This window comes from Gobio gobio (assembly GCF_949357685.1).
Source record: "Gobio gobio genome assembly, chromosome: 12".
Lineage (NCBI taxonomy): Eukaryota > Metazoa > Chordata > Actinopteri > Cypriniformes > Gobionidae > Gobio > Gobio gobio.
The window spans coordinates 41,356,257-41,380,986 of record NC_137105.1 but is presented as its reverse complement, the minus strand read 5'-3'; the positions used below and the strand labels follow the sequence as shown (position 1 = coordinate 41,380,986).

At 40.2% G+C, this 24,730-nt stretch overlaps 1 protein-coding gene across 2 annotated transcripts in view; it reads left to right on the top strand.

Annotated features, from left to right (window-relative positions):
* The window catches only part of cdc42bpb (CDC42 binding protein kinase beta (DMPK-like)), a 110,274-nt gene extending 92,406 nt beyond the window's left edge, over positions 1-17,868 (top strand). The window contains exons 29-37 of one of the 2 annotated variants that reach the window (XM_079831366.1): positions 24-620; positions 3,872-3,969; positions 4,083-4,167; positions 7,338-7,458; positions 7,549-7,666; positions 10,543-10,734; positions 14,490-14,598; positions 14,679-14,749; positions 16,166-17,867. In XM_079831366.1, coding sequence (XP_079687492.1) covers positions 24-620; positions 3,872-3,969; positions 4,083-4,167; positions 7,338-7,458; positions 7,549-7,666; positions 10,543-10,734; positions 14,490-14,598; positions 14,679-14,749; positions 16,166-16,294 — 1,520 coding nt within the window. In that variant the 3' untranslated portion in view covers positions 16,295-17,867. Of the gene's footprint in view, positions 1-23; positions 621-3,871; positions 3,970-4,082; positions 4,168-7,337; positions 7,459-7,548; positions 7,667-10,542; positions 10,735-14,489; positions 14,599-14,678; positions 14,750-16,165 lie in introns of both variants that reach the window. The other variant, XM_079831367.1, reaches the window with a different exon arrangement.
* Positions 17,869-24,730: the final 6,862 nt, after the last annotated feature.

Genomic DNA, 24,730 nt, shown 5'->3' with positions numbered 1-24,730 from the left:
AATTTCCCATTATCCTTTTTCAGTCATTCTTCGTGCTGCCGACTGTAAAAGAGTCTGCCAGATTGAGCTCATCCCCAAAGAGAAGATGGTGGCCCTGCTTTCTGGCCGTAATCGCCATGTCCATTTATACCCCTGGGCGGCACTTGAGGGTGCAGAGGGTGGTTTCGATACCAAGCTGACCGATACAAAAGGCTGCCAGGCGATGACCATAGGTACCTTACGCCCTGGTGGCCCAGCGTGTCTCCTAGCAGCTGTGAAGCGCCAGGTCATCTGCTATGAAATCACACGCGCAAAGCCCCATCACCGCAAGCTGTGGGAGGTGCAGGCGCCCGGTATCGCCCAGTGGCTGGGGATTATTCGTGATCGACTGTGCGTGGGTTACCCGTCAGGCTTTGCTCTGCTGGCCATGCAGGGAGAGTCGTCACCGGTGAGTCTGGTCAGCCCGGCAGACCCCTCGCTAGCCTTTTTGGCTCAGCAGTCCCTGGATGCGCTGCACGCTATGGAGGTGGGGGCAAATGAACTGCTGCTGTGCTTCAGTCAGCTAGGAGTGTACGTGGACGCGACTGGACGGCGCTCTCGAACACAGGAGCTGATGTGGCCCGCCACACCACTTGCCTGCAGTAAGTGTTTTTAAAGAGCTTGTGTGGGAAGTGAGAAATAATTGGTGAAAGTATCTAAGCAACAGTGTTTGTTTTCATGTTTTTAGCCCTCCTGAAATTCCTGTGTTTTTCATGTGTAGACTTGGAGGAAGGGAGGAGTAGGAAAGAACAGAGGAGAGACAGTAAAGCAGGGAGGAGGTAGAAAAGACTAAGAAGAAAATGGGAGGCTTAAAAGAGAAATAAATGAACAACCAGGGGCCGGATTCATCATTCGTTTTTTTTTTTTTTTTTTTTTTTTTTTTCTTGAATAGTTCTTTAAAAAAATAGGCTTATGAGGTAAATGACAGGTAGCAATCAATGATTATTTTCGTTGATGCCAATAAATTGACCAATATTAAAATTATATAGTATTTTGTCCAAATAAAAAACACTATAAACTAAAATCAATCATTGTAAATGAACAAGTGAACTTGGACATCACAACATTATGCACAGTATGAAAAAAATGATTTGCTAAATATTTCATCCATCAGTATTATTCAATAATTACCATTCTTAAAGATTAACTCTAAGTGAGTCTTAGATCACAACAAAGGAGCGCGTTTAGCCTTCATAAGAGAATTGAACCATTTTACGAACTTTGTAATTTGACATAGAGGAAACAAAACCAAAAATGGGCAAACGCTGGCAGTTCTTTTTGAGGGAGTAAGTGCAAAGAAGAAAGTTCTTTTTGAGAACCTTGATATTACACCGTAAAGTAAGAGGTGGTTGTGGGAAAGCTGTGGCCAAGTCCATTAGGGATGTGAGTGGGAAAGAAATGGGCAGCAGTAAACAAAGGAGCAGAAAGGTCAAGGGAGCAGATAAGGGCAATATTGTTGTATGTAACTGGTATTATACAATGTTGCCGTGCTTAATATATAAAAATCCAATCAATCCATTGAAGTGTGAGGTTATCCTAACTTTAGTTATTTACAATAATTTTTTTCCCCTTATTTTCTTAGGAACGGTTAAGTAAAATAAGATGAAGGTATTCATAAATCTTTTCAACATTACTTACTCTTCCAGTACTCTTAATTTAGACAGAATAAAACGGTACTTATTAGTGCTGTGACAGTGGCAGTTTTTCTACCTCAATTAACCCTCTGGGGTACTTCGGGTCAAAAATGTTTTTAAAAATTGCAGCTTCATCTGAATGGTCCGAAACTTGGTGACTTTATTGGTACTTGGTATATGAACACCCAAAAAAAACGGGGACAGGATTTGAAAAGTCTAAGTGGTCGTAAAAAAAAAGTCACACTCAGGACCTTCGGGTCAAAAATGACCCCCATAGGAAATGAGTGGGAAATGGGCAAAAATATGAAAATACAGAGTTTTTTTGTGCATACAATCTACAAACCAGCCAGGATGCAGAAAAAAAGGACTCAACAGTGAAGGGGTGTTTCTCTAAAACATCAAGAGTGCAAAACCGACAAAAAAACTCAGACACGCACACAAAAACACAATTAGCTTTTGGAATGGCACGCGTTCATTTGTATGTGCGTGTTTTTTTGTGTGTATATAAGTGGTAATATTCAATGGGAAAAGATGGGTCATAATTATTGCATAAATATTAATTATAAATCATAAAATTATCTCAAAACACCAAAAAAGAAAAAAATATTATTGAACAAAAATATATTTCATTGATTTTACTCAAATCTTTTTTATCTTAATCCCGCCCTCCGGGTAATTTTTGACCCGAAGGTCCTGAGTGTGACCCATAAATGAAGTACCCCAGAGGGTTAAAGCTGCAAGATGTAACATTTTTGCAATAAAATATCCAAAAACCACTAGGCCAGTGTTATATATTTTGTTCAGTTGAGTACTTACAATATCCCAAATGTTTCCAACTATTTGTAAATCGTGAGAAAATTGCTATTTTAACCAAGGAACCGGGACGTGTGAGGGAGTCGCCTGTCAATATCAGCATTGCCCTCGGTTCTGCTGAAATGTGCTATATAAATAAACTTGAAGAGCCTTAGCAAGTCTAATAACAATGGAAATTGGTGTGCAAGCAAAAAGGTATGTGTCCTACAGCATTTTTTTCTACTTTACCACAGTAAAGAATGTGGAAATATAATAGGCCTAATTAAAAGCGTACCAAAGGAAGAAATGTTTATAATCCCCTGCGAAAAATGGGTGAGACGTGAGTGAAGATTTGGGGAAGAAACAAGAGTTTCCATGTCCAATGGAATAATAATGGTATATTGTAACGGTACCCTCATTTCACAAGTTGATACATATCACGATACTGAACTCACAATACGATATTATTGCGATACATCAAGACGTATGGTAAAAGGTTAACAAAAATGTACTGTTGATTAAAATGCTAAATTTGGTATTACATTTGGGGTGGAAATTAATAGGCTTTTACTTGGTGCTGGTAACCAAATGCACAGGGACAATGAAAGAATAAAAATATTCACGATTCTGAAAATTATTTTAGACAAATATGCTTGCACTCTGTCACTGACTAGATATATTTAAAATCATGTAGGCCACTTTTTACTGGTAACATAAGAGATTTGGCATCAGGAGATCACGACCCACAAATATTCCCCCATTGCATTATTATACAATATACATATTCATCATTTTATTTATTTATATATATATATAGTAGTTTAATGTAGTACTGACACTAAAACTCTCATATTAAATTTTTTCCCTCATATTAATTTTCATTTTGGGTTAACTATTCACAATGCATATTGTCACAATTCTCGATCCATATTGTTGCATTTTTGTATTGCGATATATTGTTACACCCCTATAATATTGTTAAATCTGCTGATAATAGGTGACTTAAATTGATGGGCTCACGTACCTCTCTTATTCGGCATGAATCCAAATGTGTCCATGGCTGCTTTGTAACATTGAATTGTTAACATATTATTTATTTTGTAAACAAAGCTTTGTGCGTCACTCGTGTCATAATATTCATGTAAAACAGTATTCGCATACAAAAAAAGTTTTTGGGTGTATCACCGCCAGTGCTACTCAGCCACCGCAGTGTCAAGTTTGCCGGCACAGCCCTAGTACTTAAGAATAATTAAAAAAAAAAGAGTATTTCGAGAATCCGGCCCTAGATGTTTCAGTCATAGTGGGCCACAGGACTCTCCAGCCTCTGACCCAGTTTCACGGCATGTCCTTTGAGAATGGCATCATGAATGATTTGCCTAGGCATTTTTCTGACCATGAGATCTCAAACACATATTCATTATTTTCAGGCTCAAACTCGAACTACCTGACAGTGTACAGCGATTATGGAGTAGATGTGTTTGACGTCCACACCACAGAATGGGTCCAGACCATCTCATTAAGAAGGGTGAGTGAAGGATCCTAATTTTACGGTTTGTGAAGACCGCATTTAATATCATTTCAATTGTAACAATTTGTATCTATGAAAAAAACTGATCTGACTTTAAAATATGTCTGTAGATTCGGCCCCTGAATGTGGAGGGCAGTCTGAACCTGTTGGGCATTGAGCAGCCCCACCTCATCTACTTCAGCAACAACTCCTCAGGTCTGATCCCTCCCCACACACACTTCACCATGTCAGCACACATCTCCCACACACGGATACCTGCGTCTGCTTCACTGCTGAGGCTGAGTTTCTTTCCTTGCTTAATGTAGCGAGAGTCTCTGATCACAATGGTCCACCTGTGAAGAAATGTGTCCTTCACAAAGTGATGTCAATCACTCCCGCCTACACAGACACTGACACACGCGTATATAAATATTAGCAAGCCCACACATGCTTAGAGCTCAGCAGTGGTGGAGATTTTGATTCATCTCAGTAACTTGAGTTTTTTTTAATCAGTTCACTAGAAAGATTTGTTCACCGATTCGTTCAGTGGCCCTTTCTGCCGATTACATCATGACAGTAGGTGTTGACAATTACCTTTTAATGCTATGAATCATTGAAATGAGTGTTATGAGTCACTGAATTATTCACTCAACTGATTTGTTCAAAACATTAATCTATTTGTGAATCTTGAATTGGATGTCTTGTTCAGTGCTGTTCCGAGTCTAATTCAAACTTGAAGCTTAGTAAGGGGACTAATTTGTTCAGTATAGTTAACCACTGAAATGGTTCTTCACAGCCCACTCTTGAATGTTCTAGGCTTTTTCAATTCAAAGTTTTCATGTGACATCACATACTTATAGGAACACCCACCTGTTGGGCAAAACCAGGCTTTCCTCCATTGACTGCCAGTCATTTTTACCAGGTTTCAAGTACTAATGTAGTAAGACAGTGATATTAAAAGATCAAATTTAGCATACATTTTATGGATGATGCACACTGTTCGCAGATGAATCCTGTTTCTCATTAAGTATTTTTCCATAGAAAACACGCAACCATTTAGTGCATTGCGTTCATATTCTGGGCTCATCTGCATTTTGACTTGTCATGTTAATATGCATTGTCCTTGTAATAATAAACTAACTAACTATCTGCTTGCCTGTATATAGTATGAATCATCAATAAGGTATTTTGATATCACTGTTTTAGTACATTAAGGCACTTTTAGTGTTTTTCACGTTATGCGTTTTAAATTTGTGCCGCTGTTTTTAGTGATTGAAATAGTGCAGCAGGGGCTGTATATAGATCACAAGTGCACAACTTGCCTTTTGTTCACACATTTTTGTTTTTCTTCTTTTGAGATGGAGAATTGACACGCCTGTGCTGCAGTTCAATGGATGTTTTGCCCTCCAGGTCCCTGCGCCAATCATGTGACTGCAAACTATGAATAGTCATACTTTGAAATCTCTCCTTTGTGAAGCACATGAGTTTTCCTGCCTTCAGTGAAAAAGATTTGATTTTGTTCACTTACAAGATTTGTTTAATGATTGAGAAGCAAACAGAAGCAAACAAGGAAGCCAGCAGCTGACCAACTGAAAAAATGAGTGAAGACATTTGAAGACAATTTTAAGCAAAAATGTTAACAACAATGTTAGAGCCAATGTCATATTTTGTTTAATTATAGTGCCACCAAAAGGCACAATGCCACCATTGTCCTCGAAGTGAGCCCATACATGTGTCAATTTTGGTGAAAATATCTAATTTCGTTTTGGAGTTATAGACATTTATATGAAAAAACACGTAAAAAATGACTGACACCTTTTTTTTTACCAGGGTAGTCACATTGAGACAGTAGTCTCTTTTTCAAGTGAGCCTGTGAACCTGTCTTTGATTGGATTTGACTACCCCTTACTATCAATATTTTGACATTTGGGTATTAGTGTATTAGTGTTTAGCTATCGACCTATGTTTCCGAACTTCTGACGCTGGTTTCGTCTCGATCGGACTAGCAGTTTCGAAGCTATCAGCTAATGTTTTTAAGCGCTAAATTACCACGCTGCAAAAACCATCCGCCGAAACCAGGTAAGTCTGGTATCGTAGGACTCGGCAAGGATTCAGGAGACAAAAAAAGTTACTCCCATGAAAATAAGTCAACCACACCCAAAGTTATAAGCATTGGGGGGGAAATTCTCCACTTGGTGGTGCTGTTTCAAAACTTCTCAGGCTCCTTCAGGGCATCGTGCTGATGACCCATACCGTTTCATAACAATCTGTTCATGTGTTCATAAAATACAGCATTTTAGCACATCATTCAAAATGGCCGACAGCCAAAATGGTCGATATGGTAAAATCGGATATCAGTCGATTTGGCATGATGTCCCGAAGTATGATTTTTGGACAAACGGTTCAGAAGTTATAAGCCAAAATAGCAATTTTTCCTATCTCCGGACCAGTAGGTGGCACTGTGCCGAAACGCTGCATGTTGCCTCAGGTCATGCTTGTGATGACATGTACCAAGTTTGGTTTGAATACGATAAAGCGTTGCGGAGATATAGCCTTCAAAAGTGTATTTTTGCAACTGCTACGTGAAATTTGTTTGTGCGTTTATCGAAAACGATTTGACAAATCAACTTGAATTCCATACATTTTTGTCAACATGGCCTGAAGATGATCTGGTTACATTTTCATGAAAACCATAGCAAAGGCCTAGGAGGAGTTCGAAAAAGTAGGTTTTTCTGAAAATTCTGGTTTCAGAACGGAAAATAACGTCAGAGTGCAATCGAATCGGCTTGAGCCAAGGAATCGAAGGAAAAAATAATTGTGTTTCTAGCCATTCGGGTTCAAAAGTTATTAGCCTAAACATGAGTGAAAATTTGGACAGGTGGTGGCGCTAGAGGGATTGTTTTAGAGACTCCAAAATTGGTGTGGTTAATGTTGGGCCAGTCCTCTATCTGTGTGCCAAATTTTATAACTTTCCCGCAAACGGTTCTATGGGCTGCCATAGACTTCAATAGCGGAATAATAAGAAATCTAAGTTTCAATAGGTGCCTCCACATCTTCGGTGCTTGGCCCCTAATAATGTTCATTTACAGTGATTCGTAAGAAACCCTGATCCATAAGAGCAGCCGGTAAATAAATGTATGGCTCCACCCTTTGTGTTCCATTTTACAATTCACTTCCTACCCACTCTCTGGAAGATTGCCGTCTTGATAAAGACGCTTTTGTTTGGTAAACCAAAATGACCTCATTTGTCACACCTCCACTAGGCCCGCTGCCAACAAGTTCCACAGTGCGTTCTGATACAGCAGCTCGGAGCTCAGAAACCCCGGATTGCTATAGTTTAACAACCATAACCATTTTTTTCAACCTCATTCACACTGTTTCCACAGATGGCTGTGACCTAGCAATCCCTGAGACCTCAGACAACAGCAAGAAGCTGATGGTGAGGACACGCAGCAAGAGGAAGTTCCTTTTTAAAGTTCCTGAAGAGGAGCGGCTGCAACAGAGAAGGTACGGTGGCTTCAAGGGTACATTTCTCACACTGCCGCACTCTTGCATTTCTCCTAATCCATGTGACGTGGTTTCCTTTTCGTTTTATAGGGAGATGCTGAGGGATCCTGAAATGAGATCCAAGCTGATCTCCAACCCCACCAACTTCAACCACGTTGCTCACATGGGCCCAGGCGACGGCATGCAGGTCCTCATGGATCTGCCTCTGGTAATAACTTAAAATAGCTAAAGCTGATCTCCCGGTGTCCAGATTTGAGTATTTAAATGTATAAACACACCTGGTGCTAAAAGCTTAAGGCCTTGCTCAAAGAAACACAGATGCCTCTGTCAAATCTGCATGGTGCGGCCCATCAGATGAAGAGTTCTTCGTCCTGCCAATACCAGTGTCAACAATGTGCCCTTGAGCACAGGTTTCTATAAGACAGTATCTTTTTAAACTCTGCTGCCTGAGTTTCCTCCCGACCCTTTTAGATGTTTCACTAATCTGACACATCCAGTTCAGGTCATGGAGCCGCTACTAATGAGCCTGTTACTTGAAGCAGGTGTGTTAGCTAGATGATTCAAAATGCACAGCGCTATGGGGTCCCCAGGAGCAAAATTAAGAAACGCCGTTCCAGTTAGGTCAGGAGGAATCAGAGAACCACTTTTTATTTAGACCATTTTCATGTTTATCCATACCATGGAACAGAACATAATTTCTTCTTCTTTTTTTTTCTTCACTATTCAATGTCACCACTGCACCGCTAATACATCTACAGCATAAAACTTACAGCACAGCCATTGCAGTCTGATTCTGAACAAATTATTCTTACGTGTCCTTCTTGTTAGTGAATCAAAAACATATAGCGTGTCCATCTTAGTCCAAACGATTCCCAAGCGATTACTCTTATCAGCAAGTTCTTTTTAGTGAATCAGACTTGTTACGTTGAGACATGGACCAGTCTACTAACTAACTGGTTGTGAGTGACAGTGTGTAGGTAAAGATACACACTTTATAGTTTTTTTAAATACGATGTGTGTATAATAATACATTGATTTAACATTTATTTAATAGTTCTGTTATTCCTGTATTCTTATATTGTTAATTAAAGGATTAGTTCACTTTTAAATAAACTTTTGCTGATAATTTAGTCACCCCCATGTCATCCAAGATGTCCATGTCTTTCTTTCTGTAGTCAAAAAGAAATTAAGGTTTTTGATGAAAATATTCCAGGGTTTTTCTCCATATAATAGACTTCAATGGGCTCCAAACGGTTCAAGGTCCAAATGACAGTTTCAGTGCAGCTTCAGAGGGCTTTAAACGATACCAGACGATGAATAAGGGTCTTATCTAGCGAAACGATCAGTTTCTGCGAGAAACCGAGCAGTATTTATGCTATTATTTTACCTCTTATCAGACGAACGTGATCATCTCTGAGCTCCGCCATAACTTCTGCTAAGTGAGGTCAAATACGAGTGTGGTCATAGATGCATACGTAGATGCCTCATTACCGCCTGCACGGATCAATAGAATGAGGAATCTACGATCGTTATATCTATGACCACGCTCGTATTTGACCTCACTTAGCGGAAGTAATGGCGGAGCTCAGAGATGATCACGTTCGTCTGATAAGAGGTAAAATAATAGCATAAATACTGCTCGGTTTCTCGCAGAAACTGATCGTTTAGCTAGATAAGACCCTTATTCATCGTCTGGTATCGTTTAAAGCCCTCTGAAGCTGCACTGAAACCTTGAACCGTTTGGAGCCCATTAAAGTCCATTGTATGGAGAAATATCCTGGAAAGTTTTCATCAAAAACCTTAATTTCTTTTCGACTGCCGAAAGAAAGACATGGACATCTTGGATGACATGGGGGTGAGTAAATTATCAGCAAAAGTTTATTTAAAAGTGAACTAATCCTTTAAGGGCAATTAGTGGACTGCAATCATGCCACCTCAGAAAAAATTTGGTTATGGTTTTCGAGGAAAACTGATTATGCAGTTGATTCACTAGAAGTTATTTTTTTAAATGGCCTCCTAAATGAGAGAATCGGGTAAACTTTTTATCAATTTAGCCCTGTAGCTTTGTGCGCAAGATGCTAAATGAGCAGCATGAGGCTGTTTTAAAGGGTGTGTTCACCCAAAAATGAAAAAACATGTCGCTCCAAACTCGTAAGACCTTCATCTTCAGAACACAAATTAAGATATTTTTGATCAAATCCGAGAGCTTTCTGACCCCAGATAGCCTGAAACGTTATTACCACGTTCAAGGCTCAGAAAGGTAGTAAAAACATTGTTAAAATAGTCCATGTGACTCCAGTGGTTCAACCTTAATGTTACGAAGCAACTAGAATACTTTTTATAATAACAAACAAAAATATCTTTATTCAACAATTTCTTCTTGTCTGTGTCAGACTTCTACGCTGTTGACATAGTAAACACAGTGCAGCGCTTCCAGGTTCTGCATCAGAACGCCGGCTCTGTATTGGCCGATCTTGAATACACAGTTTAGGAGACTGACATAGATGAGAAGAAATTAGTTTTTCACACAAATGATTCTCGTCGCTTCATAACATTCTATTTTAACAATGTCTTTACAACCTTTCTGGGCCTTGAAATTGGTTATAACGTTGCTGTCTATGTGGGGCCAGAAAGCTCTCGGATTTCATCAAAAATATCTTAATTTGTTTTCCAAAGATGAACAAAGGTCTTACGAATTTGAAACAATTAATGACAGAATTTTAATTTTTGGGTGGACTAACCCTTTAATAAATGAGTCTCTGCTGGTCAAATTGAGCCTGGAATGCTCTTCAGTGGTAGAGGTTTGTACAGTTGGGTTTGAGATAATTTACAGAAGTGCTATTTGGACACGCCATTTGACTTCTAGGGTTTTATTACTCATCCTAACATCCTTTTCTTTCATTTTACTGCACAGCGCCAAAATCTTTCCCTACTCTCTGCACGTTTCTTCTTCAAAGCCAGCCAGCCAGCCCCACTCTTCCACCCTCACACCCTTTTCTCTGTCTCTCTTTCCTGTTCATGTCTCTCCTTCTGTTTTCGCTCTGGTCGTGGATTCGCTCTGTCCTCTGGTTGCCGTGGCAGCAGCAGAGCGAGACTCCCTCCCCCTCATCCTCTCGCCACCATGCCCTGATCTCCCCTCCGACCAACTTTGAGCACGTCTATCACATGAGTCCCGTCTCTGCCGGGCTCTATCTGCAGAAAGAGCCTTCTTCCCAGCAGAGCCTACTTCAGTTCTCCTCTTCCTCCTCCTCTCCTTCCACATCCTCCCTGGGAAGGGTAGGCTAGCAACACCCCACCCCTCCCCACCCCACTTCCTCTTCCTTCCCATTCCCCATCCCTCCCCCACCACACCCTCCAGGACCTGGACTTCCTTTCCTCCCTCTTCTCCTATGTTAAACCATCCCTGTCCTGCTGAACTCTTTGTTCATGCTTGAACTCTGATTGTTTTTGGGCAGTGAAAATGTTTCAAATCAGCCATTTCAGGAGATTAATGCAACTTAATACTCCACGTTTATCATTTTTGACTACATATTTTCATACTGATTCTAAGTAAAAAAATATGTTTTGTGTGCTGTTTGCTTAGCAACATGCTAATGTTAAACTTTTTGGAAGTCAAACATAACATTATGAAACGTTAAAATACACACCGTTTTGAAAAGATTACTACTAAACTTAAACATTATACTTAGCCGGAGACTACAATCGCTCAATAACTGTCTAAGTGAAATTGTTTCCAAATTAGGGCTGTTACAGTATCAGATTTTCACTACACGATTGATGTGGCCAGAAGAATACACAATAGTAGATAACATATTATTGCAGTTTTTGACAAAACATATATTGCGACAGTCCATTCCAAATAATGCTCAAAAATGCCTTTGATTGAGGTTAACTTGTAATTAACACAAAATATTCAAGAAAGATCATGGCTGCATCCGAAATTGCATACTCTCGAGTAGGTACTTATTTTGAGTAAGTAATTACTTCACAACCGCTAAAAAAGTATGTTCTATATAGTATGAATGATTGTCAGCTACACTTTTCTCCAATAGCACTCAAAGCGCTTTACATATAGAAGAATCTCCTCAACCACCACCAATGTGCAGCACCACCTGGATGATGCAACGGCAGCCATATTGCGCCATTACGCCCACCACACACCATCTTAAGGAGGAGAGGAGACAAATTTGGCCTTTTAATTTTTGACAAAATATAGTAGTGTCCCCATCACTATACTGGGGCGTTAGGACCCACACAGACCACATGGTGAGCACACCTGCTGGCCTCACAAACACCTCTACCAGCAGCTACCTAGTTTTTCCCAGGAGGTCTCCCATCTAGGTACTGACCAGGCTTCAGTGGGAATCCAGTCTTGGGCTTCAGGATGATATGGCTGTTGCCCTTATCATCATTTGCGTCATGTCACTGCCATTCACAAATTCTCTCCTGTGGCCTCATGAGCATAGGCTGTAAAAAAGATGGATGACGCCCCTTCCCTATCTTCTATTGGAGAAAAGTGAAGCCGCCAACGTCCGAATATGGCACTGACATCTTGCGCTGATTTGGGACCGGAGTCTGCACAGTAGAGTAACCAGCAGCCATATCACCCTGTAGCCCAAGACTGGTTTCCCACTGAAGCTAAGCAGTAGGGGCGTGACAAGATCTCGTGCCACGAGATCTCGCGAGACTAAACTGTGACGAGATTTCTCGACGAGGTGAAAGCTGTCTCGTGTCAAATTGTAATGACGAGTGTGAGGGTGAAGTTGTGATAGAATATGCCAACACTACGTTTACATTACGCCTCCACTCTAGTTTGGCTTTTTATAGAAATAAAATTTTTTTTAAATCAGGTGGATAACAGTCACTTCAATTCCATCAGCTCATCCAACACGAGCGGTTCGAGCCGTACATAGTGTACAGCACTGATCACGTGTCGAGAAGACGAGCACTCGCATTGAGCGTGTGTTACGAGTGTGTTACATGTTAATGGACTCCGTGGCGGAGGATCCGTTGCGCAGCAGACGCGTCTGACTTATATTTGAAAATGCACGTTCAGCACCACCAGTACTATTCCCTGGGAATACTATTCCCAGAGTACACATGATCGCGAAATTCAAAGTGAAAGTAAACGCGAGCGCGCATTCAAATGTGATTTCAATACGGTATCGCTGTTTGAAAGCGGCTCCCTGAGGCACGCGAATATCTCCCAATATAATCTCGTTGTAACCATCTCTTAGCTCTGTATCATGCTTGAAGAAAAATGTGGTCTCTATTTGCCCTTTGAATATTGAGTACTGTGATTATGGTGTTATGGTTATTGTTTGCACTTAATATCTATGATCAGTTTGTGGCAAGGAGTTCAGTTTGGAGGTCAAAAGAAGCTCATGTGCAGTTCTAAGGTCTGAAGAGACAGTCAAACAGGAGAGAAGCCAGTCAGTTGAGTTTTTGGCAAAACCTTCACAGTGCTTGAGTATTGTTGTATTTTACTGCATATTATAATTCATACTCAGAAAGTAGAACTGAAATGACATTCATTACAAGATGATGAGTTAAAACATTTCAAATGCACCTGCAAACTATTTTTCTAGACATGCATTTCATCATTGAGAATTTCTTTAAAATACTATGTAAAAATCTCGTCTCGTCACGTTCTCGGGAACCCAATCTCGTCTCTCGTCTCATCTCGTGAGATAAGTGTCTCGTCACACCCCTACTAAGCAGGGTTGAGGCTGGTCAGTACCTGGATGGGAGACCTCCTGGGAAAAACTAGGTAGCTGCTGGTTGAGGTGTTAGTGAGACCAGCAGGGGGCGCTCACCTTATGGTCTGTGTGGGTCCTAACGCCCCTGTATAGTGATGGGGACGCTGTACTATAACAAGCACCGTCCTTCGGATGAGACGTTAAACCGAGGTCCTGACTCTCTGTGGTCATTAAAAATCCCAGGATGTCCTTCGATAAAGAGTAGGGGTTTAACCCCGGCATCCTGGACAAATTTGCCCATTGGCCCCTGTCCATCATGGCCTCCTAATCATCCCCATATACTGATTGGCTTCATCACTCTGTCTCCTCTCCACCATAAGCTGGTGTGTGGTGGGCGTTCTGGCGCAATATGGCTGCCGTCGCATCATCCAGGTGGTGCTGCACATTGGTGGTGGTTGAGGAGATTCCCCCCTTCTATATGTAAAGCGTTTTGAGTGCTAGAAAAGCGCTATATAAATGTAACAAATTATTATTATTATTATTATTATAGAGAGAAGGAAGTAGAGCCGCGATATCAAAACCCCAACTCATTTATGTTGGTGCGAAATAAACGGTTATGGAAATGTAGAAATTTAAATTTAAAGCTCCTATCTCCTCCAGAAAAACCTGAAAAAAATCTGTTGGTTCTTCAATGACAACTTCACTTAGAGAAGCTGTCAATCACAGCTGTCAATCATGACGTCTCACCCCCGTTTTTATAGCATCAAATAACTAACTAAAACCAAACTTATTTAAAGAACGAACACTTGAACTTACATCAGCGTGATTTAAAAACTACCAAAAATAATGGAAACCATCTTTGGAAAAAATGTATTTGAAGTGTAATTTGATTGTTTAGTTTGTCTCGCGTCACATTAGAATACATGGAGGGGTGGGGTTTATGAGCTATACTGGGACCAACCACCTGGGGGCGCTCGAGACGCTTTGGCTTCATTTTTCAGGATATGTGCGGCATGCTTGCTCATGGGATAGTAAAGTGTCAATCATATGCACAGCACACTTCAGAATCTTGCTAGAAGAATTAGGTCATCCGGGTACTCTTTGCTTACTCTTTTAAGTACTGTGAGTTCGGACATACTACTTTTGTCGCATACTGTTTTTCGCCTGCAGTATACGATTTCGGATGCAGCCAGAATGTTGTCTTTGTGCATTAACCAAAAGTTTGCGCTTAAAATAGTCTTCTAGTTTAAAAGAAAGTCAAAGAGCGATTACATACTGTACCGCTTACTGTGGCCTACTCTGTGTGTTTGACTTCTTGTACCTCTGCTGCAGAGTGTGATGCCCTCTTCTCAGGACGACCTATCTAAAGACAAGCCACGGCCTCTGTCCAGCATCTCACGGCAACAGAGGAGTAAGACCCACATCACCCGCACTGCCTCAGGTGGGTGTCATTCCTTAAACACACAGACTAGCACAGAGACACCCTTCTACATGCCTGAAGTGTGTATATTTTGTTTAAAGGAGGAGGAGATTTTGGAGGAGCAGGGTCATCTCGCAGTATTTCTGATCAAGATCAAGACTATGAGAGAGAGGTAAGAACATCTGTCGTCTACCTTAATGACCTCCCCCGTGATTGTCAAATATGGTTTTATTTCACTCGCTGCTCGAGAGGACATGATGGATGGTTAGAGGAGCTTTGAGGTGCTTTCGTCTACTGAGCCAGTTTTCTTGTGTCCTGATTTTGTGGTCTGTAATAGCTCTGCCCCAGTTCTCACAGTAATACATACTACAGCTGTAAAACGGTGTTATTTTAGTAGTGGTTATGTACTATTATAGTATTTATTAATATTTGGAATTTGATTTGTTTTCATTTTAATATAAGATTTAGTCATTTTGTGATCTGCTTAGTTTTTTTATTTAGCTTTATTTTATTTCAGTTTTATTTTTAGTAATCATAATACTTCAACTTAATTCTACTTCAAGCTTTGTCATTTTTATTAGTTTTTCCCCCCCAATTTCTGTAACTATTTATTTTGGGGTTTTTTTTACTTTTAAGTTAGTGTTTCATTTAAGATCTTTATTTTATTGTATTTTGTATTTAATTTATTTTATTTTAGCTGTATTCAATTACTGAAAATGTTTTTTAATAGATTTAGTTTTAGTTGAAGGGATAGTTAACCCAAAAATGACCATCTCTCAAGGCATCCTAGGTGTATCTGATTGTATTCGTCTGAAAGAAGAATGTCAGAGTTATATAAAAAAATGTCCTGGCTCTTCCAATCATTATAATGGAAGTGAATGACAGCCCAAAATGTTAATACCCCAAAAAGTGCATCCATCCATTATAAAAGTACTCCACACGGCTCTGGGGGGTTAATAAAAGCCTTCTGAAGCGAATCGATGGGTATGTGTTAGAAAAATATTTATATTTAACACGTTATAAAGTAAAATATCTAACTTCCGGCGGACCGTCTTCCTTATTCAACTTATGAAGAAAGTGTAACACCTCTCGCAGTTCAAAACGCTTACACTACATCCGACATCATTGCCACGCCAGTTACGCTTTTTCCCGTAAGTTGAATATGGAAGGTTGTCCGCCGGAAGTTAGATAACTTGTTAAAAATTTATATTTTTCTTACAAAAACCCATCGATTCACTTCAGAAGGCCTTTATTAACTCCCCGGAGCCGTGTGGAGTACTTTTATAATGGATGGATGCACTTTTTTGGGCTTAAATGTTTGGGCTGCCATTATAAAGCTTGGAAGAGCCAGGACATTTGTTAATATAACTCCGATTGTATTCATCTGAAGGAAGAAAGTCATATACACCTAGGATGGCTTGAGGGTGAGTAAATCATGGGGTAATTTTTATTCTTGGATGATCTATCCCTTTAACTATAGTAACACTGCTGTAAAAACCCACCCAGGTATTTTGTACTTGTCTAAAAATAGACAACACGAAAAACTGATCGGCTAATCTTGTTTTTTTTTCTTTTCTCCTTGTTGTAGCCCGACTCTGACTCGACCAAACATTCCACCCCCTCCAACAGCTCCAACCCAAGCAGCCCCCCGAGCCCCAACTCTCCCCACCGCAGTCAGCTCACTCTGGACAGCCTGGATCAATCACTGGACGGCTGAAAAAGGACGACTCCCTTTTTTTAACCCTGCACACACCCTAGGCACCACCCCCCCAATATCAATCCGCTCTGCTAGGACTCACTAAAAAGTGCCAAGACTCTTCCAAGTCTCCTGCTCACCCAACACAAGGGCCAAAGGTTTACCCCAAATCCTGCTGCTGGGTAGACGCATCAATCGCCACATTGGGACGTGTTGGCAGGCTTAGACAAAACACCTGAGCGCATCAGAGCCATCAAAAAGAAAAAGGAAAAAAAAAAAGATAAAAGCCCCCCCCCCCCCCCCCCCCCCCTGGTGGAAATGTCATGGTATTACACTAACTGGGTCAGATTAGCAGTATAATGGACTTTTATTTTATTTTAAATCTTAATTTTGTGACATGCTCCTGCAAGTTTTGTTTTTAATTATTTTTATTTACTTTAGTAAATGAACATGCAATACATCTGCTGTGTCAGAATTGCTTCTGGATTCTTAGCTTCCCTTCGACGTAACGAATTGAGGGGAAAGAGACTTCTTATGCTGTTTTTAAATGTATATTATCAGGAACACTCATCAAGGGGGCCGAAGAGAGCAGCGTATCGGGAAGAAAGGAACCGAGGATGGTATAGGACTGTGACTTTCTTGTATAAACCAATTGGACACGTAACATGATTCGTCACAGATTCGTGAAACGTCTCGCCTCATCTCATGCGAGCAATAGATCGGTGACGGAGACTTTGGGGGTTTAAAGCCAAACCAGAGGGCACTTTTATTGTCATATAACTCCCCTTTCTCTTTCTCCAGTTCTGCATTTAAATCAGCCTTTATAATATTCATGTTTTAACTTTAGATGTTTCCCACAAAGATATCTAGTTCAGCTTATCACCCGGATAAAAAAAGAAAGCAACAAAAATGAAGACTTTACATATAGATAAGTGTTTTAATAATAATACAAAAGAGAACGGCACACAGATACAACTATTCATAGGATTTCAGTAGTTCCTCTTAAGCTGCTACTGCTGCTTTGTGTGCTCTATTTAAAAATAAAGGATAAAAAATATATATGTGATAAGGTTATCTCACCATAGCCATGCTCTGATTCTGGTTTATGATGTTTGACACGTGAGCAGCCATGTGGGACCGTCACTGTTAAAGACTCCTATCAGAACGCTGATACGAGTTTGTTTGTTGACATGCTTAAGATCCGCATGCATGGCCGGCATATCCATTATCACTCAAGTGTGCCTTCAGTGCCAACTTCCGTTTCAGTAATAAACTGTCCGCTAAAGCATTTCAGTGGTTTTGACGAGGCTGACGGTAATGTATTATGTTGTCCCACTCCCTTCTGAAATACTGTAAAACACTTGCACATTTTTTTAGTCCAAGGAAATGATTTTGTGTGAACGGTTTTACCTGTACCTCCTTCCCCACCCATACTTCACTTGTCCGCTTCATCAGATGGAAGTTTATCCTCAGAACACTACTGCTTTTACTTTAAAAGAGAAAAAAAAAGAATCACAGGTTGAAATCTTTGTAATTATTGACTTGTTAGCCACATGAATTTGAACAAACAATAAAAGAGTACCTGTTGTGCTTTTTTTGTTGTTGAATTTGAATCATTCATATCTAGGCTAAAATTATTCTTTGGTCATTTTAAAGGTGCACTATGGAAAAAAAAATCCGTAAAATATCCAAAAACCACTAGGCCAGTGTTGTATATTTTGTTCAGTTGAGTACTTACAATATCCCAAATGTTTCCAACTATTTGTAAATCGTGATAAAATTTCTATTTTAACCAAGGAACCGGGACGTGTGAGGGAGTCGCCTGTCGATGGCATCATATCTGTGTTACCCTCGGTTTTATTTTGCAGGAACGCTTTAATCTCACTGCTTAATCTCACAAGTGTCATAGCAGCCGCCGAGCGAACGCACTAACGTAACGGTCATTTTAAACACACTCCGATGTATCTAATATGATAAACAGCTGTGTTACCTCATACTCATAAACAGTGTTGCCACAGTTACTTTGAAAAAGTAACTTAGTTACTTTACAGATTACTTGATTTTAAAAGTAACTAAGTTACTTTACAGATTACTTGATTTTAAAAGTAACTAAGTTAGATTACAAGTTACTTTATTAGTTACATTCATCAGTTGCCGACAACACCCCTGCCGCCTCAACATAGAAATGACAACTGTTTTTGCCAACACTAAACATAAAACATGTTACTAAACATAAAACACTAAACATAAAACCCTAAACATGTTAATGAAAAGGTACAAATTACTTTGTGTTCTTATTAAATACATTTATGAAAAACAATTTATATTTAATTTTTAATTTATATTTATATATGAATGTAAATAATTATATGGGCCTACACAAATAATATAAAATTACAAGATTTATATTTTATTGTAAACGTAATGTGCAGCTCTGTAAAGGGACAACAAATATATGATCGATCCGTGAGAACAATATATTTTTTAATAATCTTTAAGTGCACAAAACTATGAAAATATATGAAACGCTTCAAAACAGAGCGGCAACACAAAGCGCTTATGCGCATCCCGGGTGCAGAATGATGCGCTTAAAGCAACATGGAATCAGAGTGTGCAGTGCAGCGCGAGTGCACATTGAAAAGTCCACAGCATAAAGAGAAGATGAGCGTTGAGCCCACAAATCCTAGTCTACTATGTAGCCTATATCTGTCCAAACATTCACTGATTATTTGTTTCTTCACAGTTTTTAATTCTTGTGCGTGTGATGCTAATTAATAGTCCTTGTGTTGTCACCCGAGTAGCGAGCACAACATCTTTCAGAAACCGCTAGATAAACTCCAGGAAGATAAATTATCTTATCAACATATCAAGTATTATAACGGGAATATATCATATGGAGTGAGCTTTACCGCTGACTGCTGACTGGAACCGAACGACGCGCAGTTTTGCTGAATGGAGAATGATTGACAGCTACAGCGGAGGAAAGACATTCAGCTATGGAATGGCTTTAGATTACTTTGTAGGCTACTAGCAAATAATAATATACTAATAATGATTGCTGAAGGATAATGTGACAATATATATTTCTGATGATTATTTAATTATCACGACATGCCTAATCTGAAGTGACTGCCTGTCTTGAGTTTTGTCGACAGACGGAGGCGGCAAGAAATTTGACGGAGCGGCCGCTTCGTAATTCTCTATGCAGGAAAACCCCTGCTGAGACTAAACAAGAAAGCAAAAATAAATATTTTTACTAAGGAAAATGACAAAAAAAGTAACTCACAGTGACTTGGATAAATTACTTTAATCTGATTACTGGTTTGGAAATAGTAACGCGTTAGATTACTCGTTACTGGAAAAAGTGGTCAAATTAGAGTAACGCGTAACGCGTTACTGGCATCACTGCTCATAAATCATGACTGGAAAAGCGGAAGTGGCGCCGGCGAATTATGTGAATTATTTTATTATGTGTCATAATAAAAGTCCCGCTGCTCGCGAGGCGTGTGTTGCCTTCATCGCTCCAGCGGCCTTGCGCAGCTCCACAACACTCGTCCTGCTCTACTTCATACTACAGTAACGTTAATAATCACATTCATGAACATGATTTCTGCCCGATTCTTTTCCACCGGCTGTGAGGTGAAGACCACCTGTCCCGAGATTCTGCGCTCAAACTTGGCATCATCAAACTTCGCCTTTGTTGTGAACAGGCGACCTCTAGTGGACGGAAAAGTTACATAGTGTATCTTTAAAGGTCCCTTTTTTCCTGATTTTTTGATGCTTTGATTGTGTTTACAGTGTGCAATATAATGTGTTTTTAAAAAAAAAAACTTTTATGTATACCGCTGTTTTCACTGTCCTAAAAACAGAAGAGTTCCTTATTCTATGAAGTCCCTCCTTTAGAAATACGTAACAAGTTCTGATTTTGCCAGCGATTCCCGTGTTGTGATTTGACAGCAGCATAGCGCACGTTGCCTGGAAAGATCACGCCTCTTACCATAACGGGGAGATGCATGTGCTCAAAGTACAGCCCCTGAAGGCCAAACAAAGGTGATTTGACTCCAGGATGAAAATAACAGCGTCTGGACGACATGGCGACAAACACTACAAACTTAACCGAACGCAACACTTCCTCTTCTCCACGTGGGAGAGCAATATTCTTGTGGGCGGAGGTTAGTCGACAAACTGTTCTACGTCATTAAAGCAGGAAGTACAGGGATGTAGTCCAAACCGGTGTCCTGACATTTCATCCTACCCGTCAGATTGTCCTACCAAGGCTTACTGCGTATGCCCACATCAATATTTTTATTTTTTATATTTACATTTTAAGGGTAGTAATAGGGGTAGGTGTGGATATTAATGAAGCAAATCACATTACTATGATTCTTGTAGCACAATCTGATAGGTAGCATTTTACATCCATATTTAATATTTATTTATTTAAAATATTTACATAGTTTTAAGGGTAGGTTCAGGGTAGGGGTAGGTATGGATATTAATAAAGCCTCAAATCAGATGAATATGATGCTGGTAGCACAATCTGATAGGCAGCATTTTTTTGCTGTCGAATTGTGCTACCTACTGTTTTAATGGGAGGTAGCAAAATCTGACACGGTAGGACAAATCGACAGAACACCGGCCGTTCGCTGTAGGCTTTGAAAGGGAACTTCTGTTAAATAAAATATCTCGCTTGGCATTGAACTTTGAGCTTTATAATTGTACAGGTATTATTTATGCTCTAACAGCAACATTACACACTAACTAAAGTTTGAAAAATGGGATCACGAAGAACAGGACCTTTAAGTTAAAGTGTACACACGTCTCATTTGACTAATTACTGAAAATATGACACTTTATGGTCAAATACCAGAGTATTTGTATTTGAGGGAGCCATTTGGATTTTTTTTTTACAGTTTTTTGCACAACCAAGAATTTCATAACATTTTTGAACAGATTCCATTTTAAATGTAAGCAATTTGTGTTTGATAATTAAGAGTAACTGATGAATGCACATTGAGACATTAAGCTTTCTCTTATTTTTTGTCTAAAAGCAAATTTTTTAGCTTTTGATTAGTGCAAAATTGCTGGCTGTTTATTCTATATCCTATATTGATCTCCAATTTTCTTTTGAATATACAAAATAAAAAATACAGATGCAGACAGTAGGAGCTGGTGCAAAGCATAAGTGCAAATTGTCTCTTTCTTTTAATTGGACAGCAGTAGCTATTCAGTCATGTTTGGCAACTTATATTGCCATGGTCTAGATTAGGGCCTCCATAGATCGGACTTGTTTGTTCAGCACAATCAGATGCTCGATTGGATTGAGATCTGGGGAATTTGGAGGCCAAGTCAACATCTCAAACTCGATGTTGTGCTCCTCAAACCATTCCTTAATCATTTTTGCTTTGTGGCAGGGCACATTATCCTGCTGAAAGAAGCCACAGCCACCAGGGAATACCGCTTCCATAAGAAGGTGTACATGGTCTGAAACAACGCTTAGGTAGGTGGTACATGTCAAATTAACATCCACATGGACGGCAAGACCAAAGGTTTCCCGGCAGAACATTGCCCAGAGCATCACACTGCCTCCGCCGGCTTGCCTTCTTCCCATAGTGCATCCTGGTGCCATGTGTTCTCCAGGTCAGCCACGCACCCGGCCATCCACGTGACAAAAGAAAACATGATTCATCAGAACAGGCCACTTTCTTCAATTGCTTCATGGTCCAGTTCTGATGCTCACATGCCCACTGTTGGCACTTTCAGAGGTGGACAGGGGTCAGCTTGGGCACCCCGACTGGTCTGCGGCTATGCTGCCCCATACGCAACAAACTGCGATGCACTGTGTAAATTTCAGACACCTTTCTATCAGAACCAGCATTAACTTCTTGAGCAATTTGAGCTACAGTAACTCGTCTATTTGTTCGGACCACACAGGCCTGACTTCGCTCTCCGTGTGCATCAATGAGCCTTGGCCGTCCCTTAACCCTGTCGCTGGTTCACCACTGTTCCTTCCTTGGACCACTTTTGATGGATACTGACCACTACAGACCGGGAACACCCCACAAGAGTGTAGTTTTGGAGATGATCTGACCCAGTCGTCCACAATTTGGCCCTTGTCAAACTCGCTCTAACTTCTAACATATCAACTTTGAGGACATAATGTTCACTTGCTGCCTAATATAGGCCTATCCCACCCACTAACAGGTGCCGTGATGAAGAGATAATCAGTGTTATTCACTTAACCTGTCAGTGTTATGCCTGACCGGTGTGTGTGTTTGTAATGTGTATATGTATTTATATACACTCACCTAAAGGATTATTAGGAACACCTGTTCAATTTCTCATTAATGCAATTATCTAATCAACCAATCACATGGCAGTTGCTTCAATGCATTTAGGGGTGTGGTCCTGGTCAAGACAATCTCCTGAACTCCAAACTGAATGTCAGAATGGGAAAGAAAGGTGATTTAAGCAATTTTGAGCGTGGCATGGTTGTTGGTGCCAGACGGGCCGGTCTGAGTATTTCACAATCTGCTCAGTTACTGGGATTTCCACGCACAACCATTTCTAGGGTTTACAAAGAATGGTGTGAAAAGGGAAAAACATCCAGTATGCAGCAGTCCTGTGGGCGAAAATGCCTTGTTGATGCTAGAGGTCAGAGGAGAATGGGCCGACTGATTCAAGCTGATAGAAGAGCAACTTTGACTGAAATAACCACTCGTTACAACCAAGGTATGCAGCAAAGCATTTGTGAAGCCACAACACGCACAACCTTGAGGCGGATGGGCTACAACAGCAGAAGACCCCACCGGGTACCACTCATCTCCACTACAAATAGAAAAAAGAGGCTACAATTTGCACAAGCTCACCAAAATTGGACAGTTGAAGATTGAAAAATTTTGCCTGGTCTGATGAGTCTTGATTTCTGTTGAGACATTCAGATGGTAGAGTCAGAATTTGGCGTAAACAGAATGAGAACATGGATCCATCATGCCTTGTTACCACTGTGCAGGCCGGTGGTGGTGGTGTAATGGTGTGGGGGATGTTTTCTTGGCACACTTTAGGCCCCTTAGTGCCAATTGGGCATTGTTTAAATGCCACGGCTTACCGAAGCATTGTTTCTGACCATGTCCATCCCTTTATGACCACCATGTACCCATCCTCTGATGGCTACTTCCAGCAGGATAATGCACCATGTCACAAAGCTCGAATCATTTCAAATTGGTTTCTTGAACATGACAATGAGTTCACTGTACTAAAATGGCCCCCACAGTCACCAGATCTCAACCCAATAGGGCATCTTTGGGATGTGGTGGAACGGGAACTTCGTGCCCTGGATGTGCATCCCACAAATCTCCATCAACTGCAAGATGCTATCCTATCAATATGGGCCAACATTTCTAAAGAATGCTTTCAGCACCTTGTTGAATCAATGCCACGTATAATTAAGGCAGTTCTGAAGGTGAAAGGGGGTCAAACACAGTATTAGTATGGTGTTCCTAATAATCCTTTAGGTGAGTATATATATATACTGTATATATATATATATATATATATAATATAACTCAAACATAAACACAAGCTTTTATTTTGAATGCAATTAATCGTGATTAATCGATTTGACCCCACACTCACACACTCACTCTCTGTCTATTTTATAATTTTATGCTGTCTGGGAGGTATAGTGTTGTTGCGTAGCTGTGGAGAGGAGAGAGGGGCTGGATCTCCTCCAGAGAGCTGCAGACATAAGGATTCACTTCCTGGGCCCTGAGCACCCACCGACCCGAGACCTGGAGCAGTGAGCTCGATTTCAGTACAGTACAACTGCTTTTAGGAATCACACAGTGGGCTACAACAGTCTACAGACTAGGAGCTTCTCTACAGAAAGAGCATCACCTTATAACCAGGATGGAAAAAGACAGTGGACGGCTTTACAGGTTTCAATATTTGGGCCACAGAGTGATATTTGGACGCTGGTTTCTTTGACCAGCAACTGTCTCCTACCAGATCAACGGGAGAGGCTTTCCCAGGCAGACGGATCATCCAGGAGGAAGCTCTGAAGACACTGAACCGATAGATAAGAGTATATCAGCACTTTGTCACATGCTCAGACCAGCCAATTTATCTATTCTATTCTAAATAAATAATAAATAAATATATATAATAAATATATTTGAATTGAATTAACATTTACACATGACCTTGTTATAATAGTGCTTTAGAATTAATATATAATATTGTATATTATTACTGTAACCATATAACTCATTTAGTTATATTAATTTAACTATATGAATTATATTACACACATCTGAATACCTCTTAAGCAAACTAACCCTGGAACATAACCTGTTCCGGAGCGAGTGAGATGCTATGGCTACTTACATACCCTGAAAGTTACCTCCGTTTTTGGAACCGAAAGTTGAGGTTATCCGCTTACTTACTCTTAAACATACC